Below are 25,697 nucleotides of genomic sequence, written 5' to 3'. Positions count from 1 at the left end.
CAAACTTCTCCCACACCTGTTTAGCCTTTGCAACAGCTGCCCTTCGAGCCAGGCGGTACATTGCAACTGCTTCCAGGGTCCGGCAAGACACTAGGTCTCGATAAGACTTCTTCTTCAGTCGGACGGCTTCCCTGACATCTGGCGTCCACCAAGATCTCCTTGGGTTACCACACCTTGAGGCACCGATGAACTTCAGACCATAGCTTGCAACTAAAGCTTCAACAATGGCAGCTTTGAACACCGACCACTCATGTTCGATGTCCCCAACTGGCTCTAGGTGTGGGCCCCAGTGTCCCTCCCCCGGTGAATTCCTTCATTCATATTCATGGAGTCGGTTTTGAACCATACTTAGTCTGAGAGGTCATATTAAAGTTTTTGTCTATATATATATTTGAGCTTTTATATGGCTGTATACTCCTTTTTCAATAGCCTTCCTACCCTAAACTTATATCGAATGCATTGCTTTTTCACATATTCATAACACCTTGTCAAATTAGACAAGAAATATATTTCAGTGTAGTTAGTGTAAAAATGCTAACTCCATGCATGGATGGAGAAACACAAATCATTTGTGTGTCATGCTTATTAAATATGAACAGATTCATTTATGTGGTACATTTTAAGGTGCAGTAGCTAGAAAACTCAGTGTTGAGGGGAAAGACAAATCAAATAGCACCTCCACCAGGGGAACAGGATGGCAGAATGATGACCTAGTTAAGCAATTAGAGCAGTTGCTTTTCTTTGTCAGATATTTGAGCAAAATAACCATTCTGTTATTTCTGGCCTCACAGATGATAACAATGACGACGCCGTCATCGAGAGAAAAAAGGTTCTTAGGTTTCTGAAAAGGAGCCTTCCAAACCTCTTTTAATGAAAGAAGCACTTTACCTCGGGAGAAAAACATTTTGTATAAAAGTACAAGATTGTCATCTTGATTCTGTGTTCTACTCTTTTATAAACTGTGCTTATATCCCACACTCTAGAACACACTACACCTGCTCCACTTCATCCAACCTCAAACTTAAACTCACCTGTTTCCGCTAACAGGACACTTCTTGATAGTAGTACTGTGACCCTTGATGTACCTAATGAAGTGAAAGTCACCTTCAAATATTTTTATTTTTGTTTGAATTGTAAAAGGTACTTAAAAGAGAGCAGTGTAAATGTATTATCATTTGTGGGAAACATTGAATGTGACCAATTAAAGAGGAGCCCGGACAGCGAAGCTATGTTGAACAGCGAAGGACGATGCGTTGCTAAGGACAAAGAAAGGTAGTGTATGCAGTTGTGCTTGACGATAGTTTCCTCTCAAACGTGTTTTTATTCGCTCTGGAAAATAGCATAAATATGTAAGGCACAAGCGATGTGTGTCTCCAGTCGTGATGTATATTTCACGTCGAGTTATTTGATCATAGAGTCCTTCGTGGGTTGCAGGGCAGGAAAAAGGGTGCGTATCCTTAATATCCGACTTTTCTGACTGGATCTGATTGACTCTTGTCCTACAGGGTTTGAGGCACACGGAGGTTTGGCACTCGCTCCATCTAGGATGGCGACTGTCTTTAACTAATGCCAGTGATAGTCTGGTGCTACACACAGAGCACTGCGCTTGTTGATGAGCCGAAGTGTTTATGTGAAAGAAGGGAGAACACACAAGTAAGAAGTGATGGAGAGAAGGACGGTAGGGCATCAAGGGCAGACGGGCCATATCCCTGCTCTTCTTTGTATGTGTGCGGACGTGTGTGTGTGTGTGTGTCCCTGCGTCTTTGTATGGGCTAATCTAGGCGTCAGCAGCTTTTTGAGGCTTTTGTGCTGACAATAATCACACAGCGGTCTTCTTTTCAATTCATCAGCAGCAACAACAAGGGATCACATGTCCCTTATACACAGAGAGGGAGAGACAGAGAGGAAGAGGACGGAGTTAGTGGCCGTCATGTTGCCTGGATACGTCACTGTGCGTGTGTGCACGTGTGTGTATGTCATCACCTCTGCAAACAACACACTTTTTTTTTTTAAAGAATAATTTATTTAATGTGTGCTGGATGAACAATAAGTAAAACCACTGGTCAAATCTGTAGCAAGCATTAGCCATCAGTAAATATGAGTAGTTTCTGTCAGTTATAAATAAAAGAAAGTCATAATTACACCTATACAAGCTACAAATCACAGCATTTTCATCATTTTTTTTTGTTTTAGGTCTGCTGAAGAAGAGGAAAGAACTTCACATATGAACTGACCGACCTGGAGCAAAGAGAAGAACCATGTTCACACCAGATTCAATTTGAATAATCATCTTTCGGTAACTCATGTACATTTTAAACACAACATATCGCCGCTTCGCGACAGTATCTCATCTTTGACTCTCTGGGCAGCAGAGGTCGCACGTCCCGGAGGGGGGTGGTCACTGAAGGAGGTGAGGAAGAGCCACACAGTCAAAAACAAACACCCAGTAAATCTCAATACAGTAAGAAGAGAACTTAGAAAGAATAAGAAAAGGAAATAGCAACTGCCTTTTAAATCTGAGATTAGTTGAGGATTGGGAATGCTACTGTGCTTCTCTATCTATAAATTGTGTGTGTGTCTGTGTGTAAGTCTACTGTGTTAGAGGGTTTGTAGAGGAACTTTTTATCTTTTACAAAGGAACAAAACATCTTTAATCATGGAAAATGTCCAAGAAACTCAAAAACATCAATAATAAAACGTTTTTTTAAATATATTATCTTTTTTATTTTTAGGTCCCCGCATATGGATCCGTCCCTCCAGAGAAGATGCAGGAGAGTGAAGGGCTTCACTGAGTTTTCTGGGAGGTTCATTGTCTTTTTTTTTTTAAATCTCAGTAGAACGAGTGCATTTCTCTTCTTCAAAGTATGATCCTTTATTCATGCCCACTGTCAAGATGTTCAGACTTTTTGCAAACGTCTCAGGAAACTATTGAGACTATTCCCCAACTGGTCTGTAAACGTATTGAGAGCTTTACATGCTATGAGTCCTTTGTGATCGTCCTTGTTTGCCAGACTTTCTCCCACGTTTTAGTCAGTCATGGAGCAGATCCTGTAGACAGTTGGGGGATTTAAAGACCTCAGGAACCTCACTGTCCAGTTTGCAAATGACTTTGTAAATGGCCTTCTTCCATGATGGGTCTGCGTCCTTGCCGGCCACGATGGCGTTAAAAAACTCTCGAAGCGTCACCTGGGCCACCTCCAGGAAGCGATCGGGAACCTGAGGGACACATGCAGAAGCAACAGATTGTTAGTTGAATGATATGAAAGAGAACTTGGCAAAAGAGGCTTCCTCATTCTGTTAAAAAAACCAAGAACATATCACTACCTTCCACCACAACTAAAAAACAGAAGTGTAACTTCTACGGAATTAAAACACTTCCACATTAATGAAGATGCGGTCAAGGGGGTTTTTTAAACCTGGTTTAGTATTTCCATCCCTCATGATTCTTACACATTACTTTGTAATTTGTCCTCGGTTTATAAACATCTTACAAATAAATGCAACATGACTTTCAGTATGTTAGAGAGAAAATTTTTGTACTTGTGTAATGTGTGAAACAAATAATTATTCCTACAGTTGTATTTCCTTAATTGTGTAAAAAAACGTATTTCTCTTGATTTATCCATTTGTTCCATTTAATTGTACATGTCATTACAGTAAAATGTCTGTGTAAGAGGTCTTGCGGGTCATTAGCTCAATGTATTCGCTGCAGCCAATATTGATATCCATCTACAGCTAGTTAGGGCAGCAAATTGTGAACCGGTGATGAGAAGCAGATCAAAACTGGAACATGGATTCCTCGTCCTGCAGGTGTTAATGTGTTTCTATATAAGTACAGACTTCTTCTTTATTTCTGAACTTCCACCCAACATACTTCCTGTTTCTCAATACCTCACAGCTGTGGGTTTGCCATTGTCCTTACACACTCAAACACGCAGGAGTCATAATAACAGGTAAGATACAGTATAAAGAGAGATAAGATCTGTTGGTGAGTTTGATGAAAACAAATATCTTTGTGTTTGTAGTGAGAAGGTTTATAAGAAGAACAGTTCACGAACACACATTCTGGATACACTCATACCTTTAGGCAAGATCACATGATAGCAACACTGCTACACAACAAACACCAACACAGTACTGCAGAGTTCGACTGGCTGCGACCCTGTCACGCGTGGCAGGACATGCCAAGGTTAGACGCCACTAGAAGGAATGAACCCCACACTAACTCACACTAAATGATTCCCTGGACTCTCATACTCTGGGCTGTAGCCCACTTTCTCTGTTTAGCCCCTCCCCCCGGGTCCAATGTTATTTCTATGAGACCCTCCGTCATTGTCTGGCTAGTGACATACAGATGAGCAACTTCAAAACTAGCGCTGACGCGGCACGTTAGCAAAATACAAAATAAAATTATATATACTGTATATATATGCACACACAGGTCTAACAAATGATGTGTCATGGATTGCATGAGTTCATGAAATAACAAAGAGCCTCAAAGTCAAGGTGTCTTTTAGTCAGTGCACGACAGAGCCCAGTGGGACAAATAAAAGTTCTGTAAGATGGATGTGCCATTGAGGCGTCCTCACGCTCTGAAATGACACTCACTAGCTGCATCATGTGTTTTTGTAAAAACCTTGAGTAAAGCAAATTCTTCCTTCAGTTTTCAGTAGTGAACGAAGAATATCCGTCAGGATACTTTAGTCAGGGAAGTGTGTCACCTCAACAGGCCACTTAGTCAGCAGGACTCTTCCATGTGAACAGAACATCTGTAATCAGTTTGTTACTAGTAGCTCAATAACAATAGCGTTATATTAATAAGCAATTATTCAAGGTGAAGAAGTTAGTATTTATTTATCTTTGAATCAAAAGACCAGTATGAACAGTTAGGTAGAAGAGCTAATTGAAGAGACACTGGTCAAACATACACTAGGGTTTGTGTGCATAAGTTCAATAAAGATCCTGCTCTAGTTGCCAAGAGAAGCATAGTGAGGCAGGAATGTGGATCATTGGACAGTAAGACCGAAGAGAGACAAGAAACCTAAAGTAAAACATAAATAAATCATATGTTTGCTGTAAAACCGAAAAAAAAAATGAAAGCTGATCCTAGTATGAATTCACACAGGCACAAATAGACCTGAGATTAGAAAACATTAATTTCCATTCATTTTATTATAGACTGTGTCTTATGTGAGGATTTGAAGGAAATGGTCGGGGTGTTAGTGAAAATGATAATAATCTGCATAAATGATCCAAGATTCTATGGACTTAGCAAACATGTATTAAAACATTCAAAATGCTTCCAAAAGCCCTTCAGAAAGAAAGGTCATACATCTTGAAGAACACAAACTCAAGATCACTCAAACCCCTCGACGACCAAAATAGACATACTTGACCAAGAATAGAGAAAAGAACTGAAACAGATGAAGGTGATTCTTTGCTAAGAGTAAAATATTAACAGCCTTTTTTGCTATTTGGCAGCTTTTACAAATAGTCTAGCTTTAGGAAGCACATTCCTATATTTTCTTTGCTTTGAGTTTCAATTCTTTGTTGGTCAGTCAAGTATTTTCTGTGGTTGGGACAATACTGCAACTCACTGAGCAAATAGCATGTGTGTGTCTGTGTGTGTGTGTGTGTTTGTGTGGTGGAGAGGGAGTGAGAGGACGTATGGTTTTTGTGCCAACACACAAGCATCTGCTTCCTTTTTCCTCCTCTTCACTCTTGCAGCTATCAGGCCTGGCTTTAGTCACACACACACACACACACTCTGGCAGCACACATTCACAAGCACTTACAATCCAGAGTTGACTCACTCCTGTTTCCTCTCATCATTTACGCCTCAGCACCCAGTAATCAATGAAAATCTCAGAGTCTTTGATAAGATGAAATATCCTTCACGGCAGCTCTGAAATCACTCGAGACACCAGCAAACAAAACAAGTCTTAATTCTTCCCCTGAATCCACATTGAAAGTAGGCAATTGATCTTGTTCAAAATGACAGTGAATCAGGATCTTTAGTGTCTACTTTTGAGTATAATTCTTAACAGATTGTTATCGAACAGAAGTCACCATAAGTCATAGGTGCGCAGATACATTTCCTTAACATATGTTGTGACTGTTGTGACGAGCCTTACAGCTGTGATGGAAAAACTTCAAATAAACTTAAGAAACAAAAGGGAAAATAAAAATAAACGTCAACGTTTGATTATACTATGACAATATATAATTGGGTAAGCAACATTTTTATTCTTTTTAAACATTATTTTATACGCACTGTATTACAAAAATATGATATTAAAGCTTTCATTTTATCATGAAGGACAAGAAACACACAAATGTACCATATGAGAAGAAGAATAATAGTAAATAAATATGACCTTGAACAGAAAACTTTAAAATATTTGATTGACAGTTGGACTTGTAATGACTAAAACAAAGGCCTGGTTGTGCATTAAACTAGCTTACATAAATATGATTGTATCTGTTTAAAACATTATTTTCACCAAAGTCTTGGAATCGGCCACACACCATGACATTCCAAGAGGAATGTAGATATAGGTTCCTCCAGGATGCTATCAATATGTTTCCTTCTTTGTTGCTCTTTGCTCAATCAGCCGGTGATCTCACTGTCACCGGGACAATGACAATAAAGTTGGCTTTGTGTGGACGGCATGTGACCTAGAGGAAGGGTCTGCGTCCTGAGATTGCGCCTGTCTCTTTTCACTATCTCATGACTGTGTCTTAGTTTTTTTTTTATGTTGGTATCACTGCACCGAAGCTCAGCTTCCGTACATTGGTGTTTGTGTCTTCTGCTTCCTTGTGTGAGTGTCACCCGTGGAGGACAATAGCATGGGTCATTTGACTGAGAGGCTGCAGACCACTCGTATCACATGACAGCGGCTGAAGGCCACGTCTTTGTTAGCCGGCCTATTGTTGAAGCTAAGGAGACAGCTGGGGCTGGGAAAGGGAATCACTGCATGTACAACACACATCTACAGGAAGACGCGGGCACACACTCGCCCAAGGGTGGGGTGAAGTGGGGAGTCTCCCTCGTGATTCCAATCATGGCTCAGTGACAAAGACGTTGCCTTCTTCTTCTTCCCAACTTGAATACTAAGACACACACACACACACACACACACACACACACACACACACACACACACACACACACACACACACACACACACACACACACACACACACACACACACACACACACACACACACACACACACACACACACACACACACACACACACACACACACACACACACACACAGATCTTGCAAGTAGATAGCTATAATTATAATGACAGAAGCTGGCAGGTGGTATTGTCTCAGCACACACTCTTCTCAACCGAGCACTGACACACACACACATGCTCGCACACACACACACACACACTTAAGGTGTGTGACTGAATGCACTTGAGGTTATGGAAAGAGAGCTGGGTTAAAAATAACTGGACCACAATCAGGGAAGATGTTTTCTTGATCCTCTGTTGACCTTTGTGTCATCTAACACCTAACTTAAGACGAGATCGAGAAACTTCAAGGTGCGGAATGTTCTTGCTTCTAAGTGTGTCTCCACTTGTTGTCTACTGAGACTAGGCTGGGTATTTAGCACATCTATGGCTAATGTCGAAGCACATTTCCATGACACCTGAACTTTATTGTTAGGCTGGCAGACATTCACTGTCCAGTGGAGAGTCTGATCTAAAAGTTCTCCTTTAAAAAGTCTTCCTACAAAATGTTGTATCTTTATAAAATAAATAAATACGTTAAAATAATCATAATTTCTAGGTATTTCTCACAGTTGTTTTCTGTAGTTAGCATTGCTTCAGGATTAAAGGAACATATCAACTGATTATAGTACAAATAGAAGTTCATTTAGGTTTTTGAAATGGGTTTATATTAAACTACATATAATTTTGACCTCTTTTACATTAACAAAGTACTACTAGAAGAAAACTTAACAACCAAAATAACAACAATTACCTGAGAATTATTTAAAACTATATTATACTCAAGTTTCATCAAAAAATAAAGACTTGTACTAATTGAGGTACATTAGAATGTATTCTTATTTCAGTATTGGATCAAATCCTATTTATTTCTAGAAATCTAGTTAAGACCCATACATATATATAGCATATATAGTATGATCTTTAACTTCCTCAGAGCATTATATTGTAATACACCTTAGCTTTTCAAAGAGCTACAGCATGTGAGACATTCATGTGTTGCTAACATTAAACCTCATAGACGTCCAGGCTTCTACAGTACACCTGAACTGTTCTTTTAGTTAAATGGCAAAATATCATGTGTACATCTCACTCCGCAGAGAAGAAAACAGTCCTGTGACAGAAGTCATCTTATAGGGAGCTGCTGCCGATGAGAAAAGAACACCTGATATAAATCCCACTTTCACAATTCATCACCGTGAGTCGAGCTCTTCGGTGAACGAAGAGAGATGAGTGAATTTAAAAGAGGAGACAATGAATCTAAAATGGCGGAGAAAGAGACGGGGGCTTCAGCCTTTCATGAGGTGCACTTCTTATGATACTGGATAGCTCTGAAATGTGAGTGTGTGACCAGTCGGTGGCCTCCCAGGTTAGTGTGTGTGTGTCCGTGTCACTCAAAGTCAAAGAGCGGGAGCCACACCCTCTCTGCTAGGTATCCTGGCTCTTTGACATCGGCACAAGCGAGTATCTTTGTGTGACTCTGCAGCTGCGCCTTCACAGACGTGATGAGAACATCCTCAACAAAAATGCTATTGTCCATATCCTCCACTTTCTATGGCAAATGTCCAGATTTTCTAATAACAAAGTCTTTTATGCAGCTGTTCAAAACTTAATGAATCTCATCATCATAACTTCAAGATGTTATTTTAGCGAAATTGGTAATAGTTATGTTTTACCTATGCAGCTATCATTTGATGTTGATCACCACTTTTATTCTAAATGGAGAGAGCAAACAACTATTCAAGCCACAACTCAACATGTCTAACATTCTATTAGCCATCATATGACCAGTCGAGTGCAGCTGATTGTCTCTCCTCGACCCGGATGACTCCATACAGCAGAGACAAAGCTTCAATAGTCACATGTGGAGAACTTCTTCCAATCTTGAAAATGGCTGCTGTCCAGGATGGCATGCAATCATCCCTTTGAGACTGTGTGTACCTTGTCTACTACGGCTGTTGTGGAGTGACCATAAATAACCTAACCTACCACATCTAAAGGTTTTCCAGCTAAGAAGGCAGTACAGTACGTTCTTAATCCACATATTCAACTGCTGAATCTTCAGGCTCATATTACTGGCCTAAAGTTCAGCCCAAATTCTGGTCTAACATATTGTTGCTGACAACTCAACATTCTGATCTTAAAAAAAAGAGGAAATGTTTCTTTTCCTCTTGGCAGAAGACACCTTTCCCTGAGTGTCCTGGCAGAGAAAGATCACTGTCCCTTTCTCCTTTTGAAGTCCACACTATTCCCAGTTCCTCCAGCCTTGCCTTCTCTGCCTCCCTCATTAGTTATCGGGCAACGCTGCAATTAGGACAAAACACTTTGAGAGTCAGGGGAAGGAAGGGAAGGAGAAGAGAGGAGATGCTGGTGACGGTGAGTGAAAGAAAGAGGTAAACAAGAAAGAGGAGTTTAAAGTGTCGCTGAAGAGGTAATTAATGAAGCGGCTATAATTACCTCAGCCTGTTGATGCCAGCTTTTCTCACAAATGACTCTCACCTCCTCACTGCCATCATTTGGTCACTTTCTTTTGTTTGTCACACATTTAACAATGGTTGAGAAACAATGTTAAAGTTTTAATTTGTGATCTTTATGAATTAATTTGTGCATTTTAACAAGATTTTGTGGACAAACTCCTCAAATACACATTAACAAATAACACAATGTAACTCTGAAGTTGATAACCAGATAACAGTTCAAGATGTAAGGCAAGATTTGATGATGAGAAGGATCATCAGAGGATGAGAAAGGAAGGAATACAAAAGGAGAAAGAGTAGATCGGCCAGGGACAAATCAAGGTGGGTGATGCTAAATTTGGCAGAAGGAGAAGACTTCTGTGTGTACGGCAGGAGACTTGCTGAATCGGCCATGGTTCCAGTTTCACGCTTCAGAGTTTGACAGAAGGGAAGGAAGAATGGAAAGGGCAAAGAGAGAAAGAGAGAGAGAAGAGAGAGGGGGAGAGAGTCCTGAGTCGCTAATGTTCCCTGAGGGTGGACGGGGAAAGAGGACAAGGAGGGAGAGAAGGTGAAGAAAATCTCTGCAGATGAACCAACAACTTCAAGGTCTCTGCGGTGGCGACAATAACATTTTGAATATATCAGAATTCTGTTCATTTTTCCTGCTCTTTGAAGGGAAAAACTTGTAAAGAAAAGTTACATTTTCTCACAGGATATAGATGAATAATGGTCCATTATACATTTCTGGGTTTCTTTAATACAAAGTGGATTGGAAATGTATTAATCAACACTGTTACAAATCTTACCGCTGATATCGAGGGATGTCAAGACAAAAATAGCAGCGATGTGTATTAAAGGTTTCAAAACAAGCATCTCATTTCCCTTGAGAATGCAAAGGGAAATGACAAACAATGATCATAATCAGAAGCAGCTAAATATGAATTTGCTTATTTGGAATCAAGTTACATGTGATTGATTTTCATAGAGAAATGAGCCGAAACTAATATACAGAGTTCGAGGGTTCACAGACTTCTTGGCCTTAGTGCACTTTCACTTGTAAATTGTTATTACCTTAAAATAACACCTGAGCAAAAAAAACCTAAACATGATTTGCATGTTTGTCTATTGATGCAAAACAAGGCCGTTTATGATAAGTTTGTATTGGGATGGAACAAGCAGCCTCGGCAAGCATCAGCATTTCTCTCTCTGAGCATAGTTGACAACAGTGTGTGTGTGTGTGTGTGTGTGGGCAGCGAGGTGTGTGTGCTAATGGACATCTAAATGCTGCTGATGTGATGTCGGGCAGTTTAGGGGCCCGCGTGTCCCCGTAGACCAATATTGGGCGAGGAAAAAACAGCCGAGAGTGAATGTGACTTCTGTAAAATCACTGTGACAAGGACACCCACGCCTCCAGCGCTGTCCTCTTTCGCCTCATCGAACACACACACAAACATACACACGCACCGTGACATCCACACCTCAGCAAAAACGGCGAGGTGACTGTTGCGTAGGGAACAGCTGACTTGGTAGAGGACGACGCTGAGAGACTTAGAGGATCTGCTGAATGCAGATGTGGGCGTGCACTGATTTCCCCTCTTGCTTACCTCGAAGTCGTTTGCCTTGTTGTAGTGCATGTTGAGAGCCCGGAAAAGCTCGGCTTCGCGGCCCACTGTCAGCTCCTCAACGCCGGTCACACCTTCATTGATGGCCTGGCGGGCAAACTTCTCCATCTGGATGTAGTAGAACTCCCTGAAGTTGCTGAACCACTTGATCAGCTGGGAGGTGATGCAGCGGTTGAACTGAAAACACATGTAAAACACAAGTTCAAGATCAGCAGTATGGGCTCACAAGGTACTGAAGCTTCAGCCAACGGTATCATAAACATCTGTATAAGATCTAAACGTGCTTCATATTTGTCTTTGTGTTTAAATAATTCACACAGGAAACAGTTTAAAGCTATTCACAGACACACAGATACATAATGCTCATTCACCCTGACTAAAAATGTTTTACAATATAAAAACTCCAACAAAATGTTTAACATCTTATGAAAAATGTCATAATAATATATTATGTTTTTTTTATCTTAGCTAAATAACTTTTGTATCTGAACCAGAAACTCTGAATTTGTCTACCTTTGCATTTCCATCCCTCTCGAGCACAAATTGAAGGGACACAGGAAACTGCAAAGAGAAAGTGTATGTGTGTATGTGTGTGTGAGAGAGAGCATGTGTGTGTGTGTGTGTGTGCTCGGTGAAGGGGAAAAACGGCTTTGACACAGAGATTAAGCCTGGTATTGTTACAAGACATCGTCTCACAGGAACAAGGCAGAGATAGGGGGTAAGAGAGACAGGGGACATGAATGGAGTGAGCCAGTAAGAAAAAAGGAATGTGGATAGAGAAAGAGAGGGACGATGACGAGAAGGAAAGACTTTTTTTTTCCAGCAGCGGTCATAAGGGGTGACATAATGGAGCGTAATTGGTGTGTGTGTCTAAGCCAAAGGATATGGAGTGGGTTTTACAAAGCATAGTCGAGGAAAGTGTGAGTGTATGCGTGTTTGTGTGTGTGTGTGTTTGTGTGTGTACACCATAAGGCTGTTTTGACCCACTAAAGAGGTCTATGATAACGCAGCAATCAACAAACACACAAAAGAATGCCGTGTGTTCCTGGACATCCTCTCACGCGCAACATTTGCATATGGCGTTGGATCACTAATATCTTGCATTTCCATAATAAACAACGCAACAAACAACCCAGCTGCCGTCACGAAAGAGTTGCACTGGTGTTGATCACAAAATTGTTTTTGTTGACTGTCATTTATCACCAGCTGCAATATCTCCATCATGCACGTTTCTTTCACTTATCACTGTTAGCTGTTACAGCTCTGAAGCATAGTTTCGCTTAAATAAACAACAAACTACACAAAGAAATTTGAAGTCGCCGTTAGAGAAATAGGAAAGCATAAATAAAGATTTGTTTCAGCATACTAAACCAGCATACTTGTACCTTAGAAATGTAATTGAAAACTATATGAAAACCTCCATTACCACTCTATCGGATGCTTAAATGTGAAGGAAATTCCAAGTATTATCTGTGCAGAGTGAATCCTCTTTGGAAACAGTGTGAAGAAAATATTGTACTTGATTTGAAAACCAGAGAAAAAACATCATAAAGGTTAAATAAATGAAATGGTCAACAGCTGTTTGTTTTAAGGCTTGAGCTTTTTCAGTGTATTCACGCTGGACTGAGTGTTTATGGTTTTCATGGTGAGAACAAAATGAGGAGCTAAAGTGCTCTTGATTTGGACAATTGAAGAGTAAAATAATTGCCATTGGGCAGAGACTGATGGCATCGCACCACCCAGTTGAATGCCAGTCCCTGCCTCCATTAGACCACCTGCCCTCCCACCCACCCGCTGACACACCCGACTCATCACTATCAGCACAAACCAAGACAACAAGAGAGGCCTGAGACAAAGGACAGACAGAGAATAGAGGGTGGTGACCGTGGGGGTGGGGAGGGGGGGGCAAAACGCTGAGCTCGAGGAATGCCATTTTTTGTTTACAACTAAAATTGGGGGAAAGGGACAGTGTCAGAGAAAGTGTCAGGGTGCTCAACCCCCCTCACCTCTTGATGGTGGATGTTGGCAGCCCCCCCAGGCACTGTTGGAAGGGCAAACATACACATCCTTTAAGAATCTGCTCACTTCAACCAAATTTGTGGGACCTCTGCAAATTTACTAGAGGACGTTTGAATGTGCACCATCAACATAAATCTTCACGTTTCCTGCAGAAGAACGAGCGGCGGAGAACTTTATCTGTGAGCGTCGTGTGTTCGTAACACAAGTCACTGCATCCGAGAAGATGCTGTCCTGAGTAAGATCAATTTGAGAAGCTCGTGTTCATTCTGTTGTACTGAGATACAACTGACGTTTACAGTTCATATTGTGTCTTAGCATGTGTCACTGTCATGTCAAGTATACCATAAATAAAGGATGGTTAAAGGATAAAATGCTTATGAACATACGGTCTACGGCTTTTGGCAAAGTAAGCCATTATTTAAAAAGATGCACTCTAAATAGCAGAATGATAGAATGAACACTACAAGTAGCTCCCACCATGAGTACCAAGGAGTTTCTTAGCCAGAGTAGAGATGCCATGACCCTGCCATGACCAGATTGTTCACAATTCTAATGGACATGCCTCGTAATCATGGTAACAATGATAAAAAGCTGTTATGAAATCATCTTCTTGATTCAGCAACCGGCAGCTTTGTAACTTAGCCGCGGAGGGGACACTTAATTCTTGTTAATTGATTCCCGCTGAGAAGTCTTCAGCTGGTAAACGTGTCGGCCGTAATGGTCACTCAGTGGGGCTCGATCGTGTGTGTGTGTGTGTGTGAGTTAAAACCCCCTCAGCTGGGAGCAGCAAGTGAGAGTAAGTGTGTGGAAGTCGGAAGGCGCTCCCGGAGCCGGAGAGTGTGTAATTAATCCTCCAGTCTTAACAAGCTCCTAATTACTGCGAGCGAGTCTCTCAAGACGAGACGTCAGCCAGCACAGTCTCATGCTTACGTCGTCTGGTCAGAAGGCAAGAGCGGCCATGCCGCAATTACCACTTTCTATACGTGTGTATGTGTGCGTGCTTGCTCATCTGTGGCTAAAACAGTTGTCAGCTCAACCCACTTCCCACAGCGAGCGGGGCGACCATTGTGCATAAGAGGCTCATCTTTAAGAACCAGTTTCCCATAGACCAAGTCCATTCAGGTCCAATTAGGGGAAGCCATTCAGGGCCCTAATTCCCTTACAGTGAATCTGCTTGATCCTTCCAACACATGCTACTTATTGTTTCCCTGTGAAGGAGGGAGGAGGGAGGGAGAGAGAGTGGGACAGAAACATTGACCCGGATTTTGGAAATATGGTAATGATGAGGGCAATAAATGCTATGGCTCAATGAATACACCATCATACACACACACACACACACACACACACACACACACACACACACACACACACACACACACACACACACACACACACACACACACACACACACACACACACACACACACACACACACACACAGGAAAAGGCCTTTAAAAGGACAGCCTCTCTACTCACAAATAGGATTATCCATTTTTATTAAGCGAGAATAATTTCTGCATGATCCCTCCCACCTATAAATATGCTGGATTTACTTGGATTAGGGCTCAATTAAAACCTAATTTGACAATAATTCATAATTTGCATGAGGAACAAAATAAAAGCGTAGACTTTTGAATAGGGGATAAGGGGCCTCAGACTTACAAATGAGCCAACGGAAAAAAATATCTTTGTCATTCTACTTTAAGGACAAAATACTGCTCTTAGCCAATCATTAGGGAAACAACTCTTTATGGTACTGTGTGTTTTGCAGCAATATACATAATGAAGTAATGAGAATATATTCTCTGTCTGATCAAACAGGATATTGAAAAAAATATTGATCACATAAAGCACAGTGTGCACCTCATCCACTGACACAGTCATTTTCTCTTGTCGTTCAAACAATGATATACAGTAATATGAAATCTTAAACAGACTTGTTACATAATAGGCTACATTAAAATAACTCAGGGTCAATTGCTCAGCTCAATTACTTTGTTTTGTATTTTGAAACTGTACAGATCTTCATAAATTAAAGGATTCAGATCAAGTTTTTGGTGCCAGCAAATTGAACATTATTTTACCGTAAAACTTCAAATTTTTAAAAATGGGATTTAAGGGAAGTAAGGTAACATTCATCAGCAAAATGATGACATTTTAAGCTAATTTAATGGTTGACAACATTCCATTCACAAGTGGAATATGCTTGAAGGTTTTCATAGTTGTAAATAAATATGAAGTAAATAATGTTTCTTCCGTGATCCACCGTCGTGGCTGCTTTCCTGCTCATATCACATAATGGACTCGGTTGTTAATGAAGGTAGCAACCCTGTGTTTGCCTAGCAACCCAAAGTACCAGTGACCCCTGTTGCCATGGCAGCCCATGTGGCTGTGGCACTGCCTTGAGAAAGTGGTCAACCACACCAGCCAAAGGGCAGCTGGTGTGTGTTAGCGAGGTGTGTGTGTGTACTTTTAGTGAGACAATTTGTTTGTTGTTGCATTTTATTCCCACAATCAGACTAACCAAAACAAACAATAAATAATTAGTAATTTCACCAATAAATATTGTCAAAGGCCTGAATTCTGCTCATAAGAATATAGATTGGGAGGTTGTGTCTATGCCAAATTAAAAGAGGTTGGGTTAAAACAGTAGAGAAAGGTGTGAGTGTATGCATGTGCGTGTGCGTATGTGTGCAGTGTTGTGAGGTGGGAGGGGCAGTGTAGTGATTAAGGCCAGAAATGATTATGCAACAAAGACTTGACAGACTGAAGCTTCAACCAAAACAGACACTTTTGAGAAATCATAACACAAAGAGAATGTCCTAATCTGTAATATGTAGTCATTAGAAGTTTGAAAAAAATGTCCACTCACTGTGAGTGATGTGGGAACAAAAATAACAGACGACAGCACTATGGAGACAATGGTTCATCAAGTGAGATCTTACCTTGACGTCTGAGAAGAACATTTTGAGCATGTTGGAGGACGGGTAGCGGGTGTAGAAGAACATCAGCTTGGCTTTCTTCAGGTGGTTGGGAGACAAACCCTCCTGAATCTGCAGACTGGTTAAGGATCAAACATCTTTAGTTCCAGCACAAATTTATCAACAAGGATGACTGATGTCATAGTTGAAGGTCATATTTGAAGGTAATCCCAGAGTTTAGAATTTATCATCTTTCTCTTTTCAACAATAGGAAAAAACGCATTGAGCACATTAAATGTCTGAATGATACGCGGCGTTACAGTCCTTCAAACACAAAAGCAGAGATGCACATTATTAGTAACACCCTTTGAATTCTGTTATCATTTCCAATTTAAGTGCCAACTGCCGTGCAAGGCTACAACTGCTTTCTTAAACAGAGAAAAGGCTCACACTCAAAGGGATTGTAAGAACTGTGCGTGTGTTTGATGATATGGCGGAAAATTCTGTGAAACCCATTTTCAACAAGCACCTGCTGGCTTTGGAGTAAATCCCACTGTCGGCACAAATTCTTGTGGTGATGTTTCAATGAGGAAAACAATAATTGTGGAGGCCCGGGTGTGATGTCTGTGTGTTTTTGTGTGTGTGTCAACAGCTGTGCCCTGCCATGCAGCCATTTCCCCACCACATTAATAACCCTATAATCTATCTGAGAAGACGAAGCAATCAATGGAACCCCCGCAAGGTCAATTAGCGAGCACACATACATTTGCACCTAGATCCACCCGGAGGACCTAATATGGCTCTAAATGTGGAGCGCAGGTCAGTGGAGAGAAGAGGAGATAGAGGGAATGATTTGTCTGTTTCAGTCAATATGAAATACAAATGATGAGTTTCTCATACATGTCCAGCTGAACCGGTAAAGTTAAATAAATTCATTACTGCTACTGCTGTCATTAAAAACAATTCAAAGCCCAGATGGTTGTTTGATTACCAATGTTTTTCTCAGTCAGTGCCTCTTATCGTGGATTTTAAGTGTCGTAAAAACAGGTGATTAACAGGAAACATCTATCTACAGACAGTAGAATCTATGCCGTCACAGACGGACTGAGCATAAAGTCACGGGACACTGATGATTCCGAGGGCTGATACAAGTCTACATATTTGAATTAATATGCAATTCAAATATAAATACACTGGAATTCTGTATAGCATCTACTTTCTATATCTACTATAGGTGTTGGGGGAACTGAGTATGTTTGCCTTGTTTCAGAACAGGTTGTGGAGAGAAACTGCGCCTTGCTTGTATTTATGTAGGGACATGGAAGTGTAGTGAAATGGGAACGATGTGACAGTAGACTGTTAAGAGTGTTAGAGATCATTTAGAGATATTAAAGTGTGTTTTTGGAAGTGTGAAGCGATTCAATACCTATAATGAATACTTTTCTCTTTTTTTTTTAATCTGGGTTTTTTCTATCACCAAGTAGCTTTTAAACATTTCTCAACGATCCATTTTTGGAATTGCTGTTCAGGGCCTGCATGCCAACCTGTGCCAGCCTGAAAAGTATATTTAATTGGTTTTATTCACAAAACAATTCGTTATTTATTGGTTACATATCTACAAACCCACTCTGACTTCAATAATTTATACCAAAAACTTCAACGTACTTCTCTCAAGAGAGAAATGTGTGTCATATAAAATTAAAATATTTAATTTCAATATGGTTTTCTGATGATGTCCACTTCCATTTCCTCCTCTGTCACGGCTGGTTTAAAACATTGCAGGTGTGTTCTTGCAGGTGTATTATGGTCCCTATGTTGACTACAGTACGTGCTGTGTGTGTCTGTGTTATTGTGCGCTGGTTCAAGATTATTTATGGGGGAAAAAACAGGGTTGACTTTGCTTTCCTCATTCATTAAACAGTAGTCACCTCAGTTTACCGACACAAACACCATCGCCTGATGAAAATTCATATCAACCTGACGTGACATGTGTTCTGGGATCACAACTGTTTTTTGTTACTGCTCTCACTAATTCATTTAAGATAAGTGGATTAACAAATTGTATGACTTGAAAAAATCTTATTGCAAAATTCAAACTGAGTGTTTTGTACAGGGCTGTAACTTGACCTTGTGTGTGTGTGTGGGAGAGAGACTGGCTTTGAGAGAAGAGAAGAAGAGGTTCATGAATGAATGGAGGACATCAGCTCAATTCAATAGAAAGGACTAAAGATTCACAGGTCAGAATGTGTGCTTGCTCATATGTGTGTTTCTCAGGATATTGAGTCATAGCTACATCCTACCTACTACTGTAGTTGGGTTGATTGAGTTATATCTTTAACTTGGCAGAAAAGTTGGGAAAGACAGAGTAAGATAGTTTCAAACGTGAAGAATGACAAAAAGTGGTAAGAGAAGGAGAGTTTTGAGGTTCTTGGAAGAGAGGACAAAAGGATAGGTTAAGGTGGAGGAGGCTGACTTGCGGATGAAGAGAAACATAAAAAGACGATGTATGTTGAAGTAAAAAACGTTTGGAAAAAGATTGGTGTGATTCAAACATGTATCACACATTTGTGATCTTGAATTGCTACAAGTAAGACCAGAGAAAAACTGATTACTCAATAATTTAATAGGTTGGTAAAGACTTCTTAAAAGCAAAATGTCTGTTTGACTTTATGTTTACTTAAGTTATAGAAATGCATTCAATGAAAATCAATTTGTTTCTTAGTCTAAGAAATCTAGTAAAAATCCAGTTTGTATTAACAAAAAATGTAATGTCATACAAACTGTAAAGAGGAGATGGATTGTTTTAAATTGTATATCAGGATGTTAATTGTACATTTATTTAGACTAATGAATAACATTATGAACATTTTGTATATCCAACTGCAACACTGTTATGGGGGCTGGAGGCGTTCCTGTCGGCAAAATCTTTCACTACAAATTCATAATCTATTCAGGGCCATCTCTGGACATCCCTAATTCCAGGTATTCTATTTATTATAGGCCATAAATAAATCATGACCTGACAATACTTTTTTTAGATTGTGAAAAAAAATGTGTCTTTGAAATACTAATGTAAAATTTCAAAGATCATTTCCCCCTTCAACCACAGCAAAGCATTTTTGATTAAAACAGTGCAATCAAGAGGCGGGTCAAATATGTCTTTTTGTCATTAAAGCAGCTTTGAAGACGCGATCAAATCCTCATTGTAGCAACAATAAAAAACTCCTGTTTGTGGGGTTCAAAGTCTTGTTTTTCTTTTCACTTTGTTCTTCAAACATGTGTTTGCATGTGTGTGTGTGGGTGTGTGTGTGTGTGTGTGTGCGTGCATGTCACGGCTGGCAGAAGCCCTCTCCATATGAAAGGTTAGGAGTGAAAAGATAAACAGCTACGTCGAAACACCTGCCCAGGCACTATGAAAGGGAGTGTGTGTTTGCATGTGTACAGCGCTTAACAAGACTGAGGTAAAACACCAGCAGCTGTCAGGCAAACACACAGTTGACACATGAGAGTCGCCATATATTAAAAAAAAATTAAACAAGATCAATATGTTGAGATAACATTAAAAGGTTAAAAAGATAATTGACTGTTGTTTCTAATTCGAAACAAGACTAACCCTGAGTTGTTGCGTCTCACCACAAAAATGCACAAGCGTGCAGTGCAGCGTTCTCACACACTCACATTATTTATGTGTGTGTGTGTGTGTGTGTTAGGTGGCTGGCTGGCTTTTCCTTCAAACCATTGAGCAGAATCTGTTGCTCCGACTTAAAAGAGCTGTTTAATCTTCCCCTTTTCAAGATCGGACATCCCGTTTCATCTAGACCACTCAACAAGAAAACAAAAAGGTTGAACGCAGGACGAATGAATTATAATCCATTGATGTTGTAGATCTTCTAAGATGTCTTTGCTTTTCATGAATGGATGAATCGTAATTCATGATAAACAGACGATGACACGCTTTTTAGAACAGTTTTTTTTTTACAATATGTCAAATTGTAATTATATTTAATTATTAATTTGTTATAATTATATGTCTCAGCTCTTATGAGATCCATGTATTCAGAGCCATTACAGAAATAAATTCTAAGTCTAAGAAAAGCATGAAACAAATAATAGGAACAATATTATTTTTAGGTATATTGGATATAAACATCCTGTTGGATATATTTGTAAAGACAATGTCCGGAGGAAGCGACTGAAAACCACATAATGCACGTGCCAGCAGTGTGATGCTCTTCCGACCAAATACGCCATGGAAATATAGCATTTAAAAAGCATTTGTCTCGGACAATTTCTAATAATGTGAATTTGAAATAACGTCAATGATATCATGAAGTGATATGTAGTCATAATCTCTTGTGTCAAGCATAACTCTAAAGTTTAAAATTATACTACAATTGATTTCTGAAACTGTGTTCATCTGTCAAGGTATATTCTTGCAGGCTTTTCTTGATTTTCTGAGACTCCTGTGTTTGTCTCGGTGTTGTCTTGACCTTTTCTGTATATATTTTATTGAATATTGTTTTGATTGTTTAAGCGCTTTGTGACCCTGGTCTGTAAAAGTGCTCTACAAATATAAATTACTTACTTACTTACATTGTTAGCACATCATTGCCGCACGCAAAATATGCTTTTGTTTTCATTGTTCATGCAATCTCATGGTCAAAAGGATACGGTGCTACTGGAGTAGGGTGATATGTCAGCCATGTCTTGGAGGTCGCCACACTCTGACTTGATGAGGGACAGTGAAAGGCTCTCGTGATGGCTCGGGGAGCTTTGTCTGTGATGGTGGTGACTGAGATGACCTCCACCCAGGGCAGCCATTTTGGTTCTGAGGCTGATGGGTTCTCGAACCATGTCCATAGAGTCGGGGGAGGACCGGTGGTGTTCCTTTGGGGCTGGAGGGTAGCCACCGCCGTGTGACCCGAGGGGGCTGTGGAAGGGGTAGCCCATCAGCGGAAGTGGAAATGGGTGGCGAAAGGAAGGCGGGCTGAATCCAAGTGAGGCTGTCAGGGGTGAAGGGTGGAGTGATGGGTGATGAGGAGGGGGAGGAGGTGGGAGAGACGAGTGGCTCTCCCCTCCGTTGCTTTTACGGACAACCAGTGGCAATGCCTCAGTTTGATCATTAGGTGTTGGCACACCACTGAGTCTGCCACTCAAATTGTTGAAGGAGTCCAGAGGGCTGGGGATGATCACGTCCCCAAAGCAGTGCAGCCTCTGCGCTGACGGGTGGTAATTTGGGTTTGGACTGCCATCCCCATTTAGACTTAGGCCAAGAGGACCAGCACTGAAGCGTGAGTCAGGGGTAAGGGAGGGAAGAGGGGTGAAGGGTGGTGGACAGGAAGAGGAGGAGTTTGAAGAAGAGGACTGGGCTGCTGGTGTGCTACTAAGGCAGCCATGGTGGTTGCTTACGGCTTGCTTGGGCGAGGAGAAACCCTTCACCACTGTGTCGACAACCTGCGACACAGCACAGTTCAGCTCCTGTTTGAGAGTCTCTGCCAGCTGCCGGCCGCCTCCCGCGGACGCCCTCCTCTTAATCGCTCTCACTTGGATTCTCTCCTCTTCCTCCCTGCCTACCACGTCTTCCTCGATCTCGCCATCCATCAAAGCCTGTTCTCGGAGCAGAGCGCGGGCCCGGTCTAAGAACAGACCTGGATCTAGGTCGGACAGGTCATCCTGACTCTGTCTCCGCCGGTCCCGGTGCCGCTCCTCCAGGCCGTCAGAGCGAATGCTGTCCTCTGAGAGGTTCCCATCTTCATCCCTTTCTCCTCCCCTCTCTCCTCTGTCAATCTCACCATTCTCCTCCTCCTCTTCTGTCTCAGAGTCATATATCTGGTAGAACTTTTCCTGGAGTTGCCGCAGTTGTTTCTGAAAGAAAAGTGAAAACAAAAAGTATTGACAACATTCTATCGTGGTACTTAAAATGATTGCTAAAGTAAACAACAGGATTCTTTAAATTCTCTGCTGCTGTGGTAATCTCCATGTCAACTGGGGTTTCAATCAACCTTCTAGCCTCTACTAAAGTCATCTGGAGGCCAGTGATTAAGCTCGATCCGTCTTTTAAGAGACGTCTTAATCACTTTATGTTGCCGTGCTCGGAGAATGAAGCTATTGGAGTAAATGCCTGTCACAAGACTCCTTTTTAAAAAATTGTCAGGGAACATTATAGAATACCTGCATGTCTTCTAGCTGCAGCCTCAGCTGCCGACGCTCCTCCTGTCGCTGCTCTTGCCTAGAACACACCAGCTGTGTGAAGGAATGCTGCTGCTGTGGCAGTCGCTGCTTTCGCTTGTTCTCCCGATAAACCTCTCCGGCGCTGACCACACCGCCCCTGGACCTTGGAGAGCTCAAGAGGGAGGAAGGACAGTGGTTGCGGCTGTTGTTCCCATCACCTCTGTGGTCAATGCTGCTGTTGTTGCTACTGTTTTCAGTGTCGCGGTGGCTCTCTTGACCATGGTCCCCGGCGTTGGGGCGGACCAGCGGTGAGTGGCTCATGCCGCGAATGATGTTCTCCACTCGCGCTCGCTTGGCACGGAGATGCTCGTCTGAGAGCCTTTCGAACTCAAAGGAGGAGAGGGAAAGGGGCTGTGAGGGAGCATGAGAGTTTAGAATTGAGTTAGGTAGAGGTCGCCCGAAGGAGGAGGAAGAAGAAGGAGGAAGAGGGGGTCCAGGGGAAAGGCAGTCCGAGGGGCTGTCGCGGTCTTGCGAGGAGGAGTTGCTGCAGGCGTCTTCTGCCTGGATCTCTGAACCCCCACTGGACAAAGCTCCACTGCCCTGGAAGCGCATAGATGAGAGTGGATTCAGAGCAGGATAAAAAGGTTGATATGAAACAAATATGGTATAGTTGGGTGTTTGGTTGTACCTGAAAGCCAGAATCACTGCCTCTGTTCTTGCCCATGTTATTTTTCAGGAGCTGAGAGATGATGGTCGCCCCGGCAAAGGGCATCAGAGAATCTTCATAGGAGTTGGCCCGCTTCAGCAACTTTCTAAGAACATTGGACTTCTCTCCATCGTTGGAGACATTGTGAGCGTGAGAAACAAGTGAGCAGTCTCCGTCCTGATCGGGGCCATGTGATTGGTTCATGCTGTCCAGCAGGTTCTCCCTGGCACGTGCGAACAAACCTACGGTCCTCTTCACCCCGATGTCGACTCGACGGCGCTTTGTCTGTGTTACGGCGGCGACACTGTCATGATCAGGCATCACGCAGAAGTTTTAAAATGGCATGACCCGGGGTCCTCGTACACGCGCACACAGGCAAATTAAGTTGAGTAGAAACCTAGTAGGAAACAGGAAATAGTGTCAGTATTGGGAAGGATATAGTGATTAAGCTTTCAAACTGAAACATACCTAATCTTTAAAAACAAAGTTTCGGCCTGACATCTGTCTAATGTTTTAATATTTTTCTTTTTTTTTCCAATAAATATTTTGTGTAATTATCAAGACTTTCAGTTGAAATAAAGAGTGTTTTGTCTGATAGAAAATGTGAATTTGATAATATTGTCTTTTCAGTCTCAATTTTGGATTTTTTTTTCAAAAACGTTTATAAATATATATATTTGTTAAATATACAAGCACAGATGGAGTCCATTACCTTGGATTTAACGTTAGATAAAATAATCAACCTAATTTATAGTATTTTAGTTCATTTAACTTTTTTTTTACAACGGTCAGTTTTTTTTTATTTTCCAAGAAAACCAAAAGGCTTGAAAAGTTCTAGTTTAAAATAAAGCGTAATTCCCTCTCGTAACAAACATTTTATTATTATTATTACTTCACCCTGCAATGAGATTCTGATCCATCCGCACGGTGGACTCGACGGTCAGAGCTCTGCCTCTGAGGAATGCTTTTTTATTATTATTATTATTATTATTATTATTATTATTATTATGTTTTAGTTATTGTTCATGATCGAGTTGAGAGTTGACTGTGCCTTTGAATCGTTTGCATGTGTTTTGCGTGTGATTTGAGGGTCAGCTGGATGCAAATATTTGACAAATAAGTCTTGCCAGAGGAAAGAGCAGTTCCGCGCCGGTGTCAGATATGTTAACACAGCTCAGCGGGGGTTCAACGAGCACGCATTCTAAACTGCTCTAAAACATTATCAAGTTTATTTGAGACCATTCAAAAAGTCCGACAAAAACTTTGCTCCTGAGATTGTCCCAGAAACACACAAACCCTTTGGACTCGAACTGTGTTTGTTTCGCTGGAACATATTTGTGTTCGCAAGTGGGAACTTTTGTTTTTAAAATACACGCGCGTGTACTACGTATTGGTTTCTGTCCTTTAAGGTGAAAGCAGATGTGAGATTGTCTGCGGTTTTCTGTAATAAGAAAAAACTACTTGTGTTTTCAATAGAAATGAAGAGTGACAATTTGTTGCTGGGTTTTTTTTTGTATATATTTAGAACTTTCAGAAGAAATCTACCGTTTACGTTAATATCCTTTTACATTACGATTTTTTCTTAAACTTGGAATTACCTTCAAATACCTTTTGCAAATTAACTCGAGCCTATATTTATGTGTTTTGGAAGTTTCGCCACTTATTATTATCCTTGTATATAAAACTTTTCAAACTATTCCAGGCTATGATGCCGAAGTGAATTCACATTTTCCGGTCAATTTTACACTTTTTCCATTCTCGGCCGTATTTCCAAAGCGGTGCACAGCTGAGACTGCGCTTCAAAACTCCACGACTCGACATCACTTCAACCACAAACACGTTTTTGGTGTTTCTTGACGGATCTGAGGTCTGGATGTTATTCTTTAGGTCAGCGGACACACACAACAGGTGCGTGTACGGCACCGACGCGACTAACACATCCACAATAATGTGAATAAAAAAGTTTCTAACACACACGCACGCGATAAGAGCGATATAGAAGTCACGGGTTAACATCCAAAAAATGAAACACTTACTTGTTTCTCAGTCGAAGAAGAAGAAGAAGTCGCGAAAACAAGATCCGCGTGTGTCGCTGTGTGCGTGCGCGTGTGTGCGTAGGCGCTCCGAGAAAGTGAGTGTGATGTGGAGGGAGCGAGAGACACCAATGAATGGAGAGAGAGCTTGGAAATGAGAGACGGAGAGCGGGAGAGAGAGAGGGAGAAAGAGAGAGAGAGAGAGAGAGAGAGAGAGAGAGAGAGAGAGGTTGCTCTTGTGCGCCGCTCTCCTCCGAGGATGGAAGTGTTCAGTGTGGAGCGCCGCCGGTCCGAGAGCCCACTCGTGTCTTCTCCCTCCTCACGCACTGCAAGACTCGCGACAAGACGCAAGAAGAGACGCGCGTGAAGGATACGTGAAGACGCTGCGTCACTGGCCCCGGAGTGAGGTAACGACGCCACCTGACCAATAAGAAGAAGGAACCGCGGACCGTGGATTTGGTGTATAAAGGGCGACGCGAGGAGACAGGACACAGACAGCCAGGTCACTGAAACGACTTA

At 41.4% G+C, this 25,697-nt stretch overlaps 1 protein-coding gene across 1 annotated transcript; it reads right to left on the bottom strand.

Moving 5' to 3' along the window:
* Nucleotides 1-1,745: 1,745 nt before the first annotated feature.
* On the bottom strand, nt 1,746-25,465 carry prox1a (prospero homeobox 1a). The gene is made up of 7 exons (XM_087792056.1): nt 25,182-25,465; nt 23,128-23,542; nt 22,440-23,039; nt 20,940-22,133; nt 16,293-16,400; nt 11,308-11,502; nt 1,746-3,216 (listed from the first exon to the last, which is right to left on the bottom strand). The coding sequence occupies exons 2-7, from the start codon at nt 23,464-23,466 to the stop codon at nt 3,031-3,033; spliced, it is 2,622 nt and encodes an 873-aa protein (XP_087648182.1). The 5' UTR covers nt 23,467-23,542; nt 25,182-25,465; the 3' UTR covers nt 1,746-3,030.
* Between the last annotated feature and the right edge of the window lie 232 nt (nt 25,466-25,697).

The sequence above is a fragment of the Callionymus lyra genome, chromosome 5 (genome assembly GCF_982586985.1).
Source record: "Callionymus lyra chromosome 5, fCalLyr1.hap1.1, whole genome shotgun sequence".
Taxonomy (NCBI): Eukaryota; Metazoa; Chordata; class Actinopteri; order Syngnathiformes; family Callionymidae; genus Callionymus; species Callionymus lyra.
The sequence above is the reverse complement of the archived record's forward strand: the minus strand, read 5'-3'. Positions and strand labels throughout refer to the sequence as shown.